Source organism: Solanum verrucosum, unplaced genomic scaffold (genome assembly GCF_900185275.1).
Source record: "Solanum verrucosum unplaced genomic scaffold, falcon-dt-bn FXZP01000151.1, whole genome shotgun sequence".
NCBI lineage: Eukaryota > Viridiplantae > Streptophyta > Magnoliopsida > Solanales > Solanaceae > Solanum > Solanum verrucosum.
The window spans coordinates 2,739,722-2,744,182 of NW_026020202.1; the positions used below are offsets into that span (position 1 = coordinate 2,739,722).

Genomic DNA, 4,461 nt, shown 5'->3' on the forward strand with positions numbered 1-4,461 from the left:
TATGACAATCAATGTTAACAACCCTCTAACAAATCAACACAAGTGACCAATACTTGTGGCCCTTTGATTTAATATACAAATTATTAGAGGCTTCTACTCCTGATGATAGGCATAAGTCATAACAATCCCTTCCAGATTGAAAAAACTATTTCTATATTTTGGAAGATCCTATCTCCTTCCAAATTTGTTTTTCAAATTTATAAAAGATTAAGAAAAAATATATATATTTTAATTTGATGGAAAAATATTTTCTAAAATAACTTTCTCATGGAAAACATTTCTTGAAAATATAATTTATCATATTTTAAAAAAAGAAAGAAGAAAAATTGAAAGAATTTAGTAAGAAATAATATGTGTACGAATGATGTGATGATTAAGTGAGGATTATCATTCATTTATCTTATTAAAAAGTTTATACCAAACTAACATATGAATTATAGAGACCCCATTACATAAATGAATGAGATGTAATAGCCTGAAGAAAAAGTCAAGAGCAATTTAGGCCAGGCCTTGTGTAAAATCATATGTACAAATAATTAGATGCATTTCAACATAAAAAATGAACTTAGAACCTCTCCCCTCCAAAAAAAAAGGATGAAAAAAAGCTTAACCAAACATGTCATTATTTTCATGCATGCCACAATTTTTGAGAGCAAAACCAAATCTGGGCATTTAGTCACATTTTTCATGCATTTTTGCATGTTTCAATTTTGACATCCATTTCTCTCTCTTGATATAAAGAAAAGAGAGAGAGAAATTCATGCCAAATTGATTTGTGAGAATTCACATTGATTTTGGATAAAAGAAAAATAAAATAAAAAAATGGATGTGGCAGAGCCATTGTTGAGAAATGTCAATATAACAAAGCGTCGAAACTCAGTTAATTCTATGAGATGTGATTTCTTCTCAGAATTACCTAGAAAGGTTAAGACATGGCTTGATCCTGAAGTCCCTTTTCTTTTGGACTTGTCTAAAGCCACTGATTTAATTGAAGGTAAATCCTTTAATGTTGTTACATGTAAAAGTTGCTACCTTGTCGCGTTTCTTTTTTTTTTATTATTGACGATCTTATAATTTTTTCTTTATAGAAGAGAAAGAATATTATGAAAGGCAAATTGCTACTCTCAAGTCCTTTGAGGAAGTTGATTCACTTGATTCAGTTAATGCCATTGATGAAGAGCAAGACCTACTAGAGCAAATACAACATGAAAGAGCAATGCATATTTCTAATTGGGCAAATGTCTTATTACTTGCTTTTAAGGTAAAGTTTCATTTGTATTCCTTCACTTGGAAAATGTGCCAATATCTTAAGAAAAAATTTCAGAAATAGCAAACATAATAAGAAAGACTCTACGACTATAGTTTCGATAATTGGGCTCCATAGCTATAATTTTGTTTGTTATGGAGGTTGCAGTTGTATATTTTTGTCTGTTTGTATATTTTGCTTGTAAATATATAAATAGATAAGTATATACAAAGATAATTGCGCTCCATAGCTATAATTTTGTTTGCTATGGAGGCTGCAGTTGTATATTTTTGTTCGTTTGTATGTTTCGCTTACGAATATATAAATAGGCAAGTATATACAAATTTTGTATTTATATATTTAGAAATTTTCCAGAACTCTGTTTGTATATTTCACTTGCCAATATACAAACAAGGTAATTTATTATGAATTTTTCATAAATCGTATACAAATAGCTAGAGTAAGCATATACCCTAGCTATTTTTGCTACAACTAGTTTAGCTACATAGTTTTTCTTGCTCAAACTCTACCACATGTAAGTTTAATGCTAATGATGAATCAAATCATCATTATGAGACATAAGATAGTTGTATCCAATTATGTTCTTTGTGAGGAAATAAAGATATATTTTATACTTTATCGTTACTTTGGATCGATTGCAGGTATATGCTACTGTAAAAAGTGGTTCTTTAGCAATTGCAGCATCGACGTTGGATTCATTACTTGATCTAATGGCCGGTGGTATTCTCTGGTTCACACACCTATCAATGAAGAGTATAAACATTTACAAGTACCCTATAGGAAAGTTAAGAGTTCAACCTGTAGGGATTGTCATCTTTGCAGCTGTTATGGCAACTCTTGGTATGTTCTTCTGCACATGTCATATCTTTGTCTCTGTTTTTACTGTTTACAAGTCATGAATGACAAATCGATTATATGTGATTGCATAGGCTTTCAAGTCTTAGTGCAAGCTGTGGAACAATTGATAAAAGATACACCTTTAAACAAGATGACTGAGGAGCAATTGTGTTGGCTATATGCAATTATGCTAACAGCTACTGGAGTAAAATTTGTCTTGTGGATTTATTGCAGAAGTTCGGGGAATAAGATAGTTAGAGAATATGCAAAGGTCTTTTCTCCTACATACATTCGTTCTTTTTTTAAAATTGTGCATCATTTTACATGTTATGGAATCATGATATCTAGGATCACTACTTTGATGTAGTCACAAATGTTGTTGGTTTGGTGTCTGCTGTCCTCGGTGATCGATTCTATTGGTGGATTGATCCTGTTGGTGCTATTGTTCTTGCTGTATATACAATTACAAACTGGTCTGGAACTGTGTTGGAAAATGCAGGTTCTTTCTTTTTAATTCTCTTTTCAACTAATATGCAATTACCATTAAGCCAATTTTGATGTTTACATATATAATGTTCCTTTATGCAGTTTCTCTAGTTGGACAATCAGCCCCTCCTGAATTTTTGCAGAAACTTACATATCTAGTCCTAAGGCATGATCCTCAAATAAAAAGAGTTGACACTGTTAGAGCCTACACTTTTGGAGCTCTTTACTTTGTTGAGGTGAGATTACTATTATTGTGATGTGGTTTTCTCATTTTTAATTTTTTATAAAATGGATAGAAAAGAGATATGATATTGTTTAGGTAAGATTATAAGTTGACCAACACGCAACTGTTTATTTATGAAAATCAGGTTCAACACTTGATGGTTATCAATAGTGGCGGAGCCAAGTTTTTTTAAAAAGTGTCACGATTCAAAAATTACATCTTGATGACACCTATCCTAACCCTCCTTGATAGGTAAACCACCCCTTTAAGAAGATACAAAACATAATATAAATGTGGAAGTAATTTAAATAATAACACAATAGTCTAAATCTCCAAACTTTCATAAATAAAGTAACAATGCAGATGAAGTTGGATCAAGTCTCCGAACGCAATAAGGTCACTCAACCAAGATCCCCTCGATGCAAACCATAGTGCAAATCAACCTATTGGAGTCATCAAATCAACCATCCAAGGTCGTCATGACCAAAAGTTGATCGTGGTCAAACTCAACTTTCTTAAAACTCAAAAATTCAATCGAAGGTTCAAATCACTCAAAAACACCCTGTGATCCATTCCATCCATCCAACCAAGTCAAAAATCATCTTTCGAACATAACCAAACTATTGAAATTTGAATTTGCACTCATTACCCTAGATTGTTGACTTTGATCAAACTTTTCAACTTCTCTACCTTTCAAAATTGAAAATCATCCTCTAAATACATATAATTTCCTAGAGAATCATGTCATCTATTCTCACAAGTAATAAATAATATAATGAGGCTATGAAAATGATTAGACATGATAAATGAATCCAAAAGAATCAAAATGGCTTTGTGGGATTTTGAACTACATTTGCAACTAAAATGAAAACATCCTTTATGTTTGGGGGATTCAAAAATACACAAAAAAAATGTTATTTGTGCCTCATTTGTATAGTCCAACAAAAGGATTTAGTTGAAACACATTGACTAAGTATTTGCTATGCAAACAGGTTGACATTGAGCTCCCAGAAGACTTGCCCCTGAAAGAAGCTCATGCCATTGGAGAGTCACTTCAGATAAAGATTGAAGAACTTTCAGAAGTTGAACGTGCTTTTGTTCATCTAGATTATGAGTGTGATCACAAACCTGAACACTATATTTTGAGTAGAATTCCCAACAGTCCACCTTAAGTAATATATACTAGTTTTATTTCTTGCAATGTAATATTAACAACTCATTTTTCTATGTGAAGAGTGAGACTTGAGATTTTGATAAGTTTACAAAAAAGAATGTCATTTCCCTTATGTGTTACCCTTGGATTTCCTTACTATATACATTTAACATGTTTTCTGAGAAAATAAATTTCTCTATTTAAATTCCTACTAAGAACTTGTTTGACATTGCTGCTAAAAATTGCTTAATTTTATAAGCACTTTTTTAAAATAGCTTTTCAAAAAAGCACTTTTTTAAAATAACTTTTCAAAAAAGTACTTTTGAAAACAAAAAAACAATTTGTGTTTGGCTAATTCATTTGAAAAGTGTTTTTTTTATAAGCAAATTGTTATCTTCCTCAGAAAGTGCTTATGAGAGTCAAATTACGTTAAAGGACAAATATTAATATAATTTTAATATTAAGATTATTTTATAGAGAGAAACCAACTTAAGC

The 4,461-nt window shown here is 31.0% G+C and overlaps 1 protein-coding gene across 1 annotated transcript; it reads left to right on the plus strand.

Moving 5' to 3' along the window:
- The first annotated feature begins 708 nt into the window (after positions 1-708).
- LOC125830075 (metal tolerance protein 4-like) lies at positions 709-4,016 on the plus strand. Its single transcript, XM_049509298.1, has 7 exons — positions 709-994; positions 1,089-1,261; positions 1,909-2,107; positions 2,197-2,375; positions 2,453-2,603; positions 2,693-2,826; positions 3,806-4,016. Exons 1-7 carry the CDS (start codon positions 823-825, stop codon positions 3,983-3,985), a joined length of 1,188 nt encoding a protein of 395 aa, XP_049365255.1. The 5' UTR covers positions 709-822; the 3' UTR covers positions 3,986-4,016.
- The last annotated feature ends 445 nt before the right edge of the window (positions 4,017-4,461 follow it).

What these genes read in the sequence shown, in the direction of transcription:
- LOC125830075 (XM_049509298.1), top strand. Translation starts at nt 823, where the DNA reads ATGGATGTGGCAGAGCCATTGTTGAGAAATGTCAATATAACAAAGCGT. An exon ending in AGCTGTTATGGCAACTCTTG is followed by an intron (nt 2,108 to 2,196) that starts GTATGTTCTTCT and finishes GTGATTGCATAG; the next exon opens with GCTTTCAAGTCTTAGTGCAA. An exon ending in GAGCTCTTTACTTTGTTGAG is followed by an intron (nt 2,827 to 3,805) that starts GTGAGATTACTA and finishes CTATGCAAACAG; the next exon opens with GTTGACATTGAGCTCCCAGA.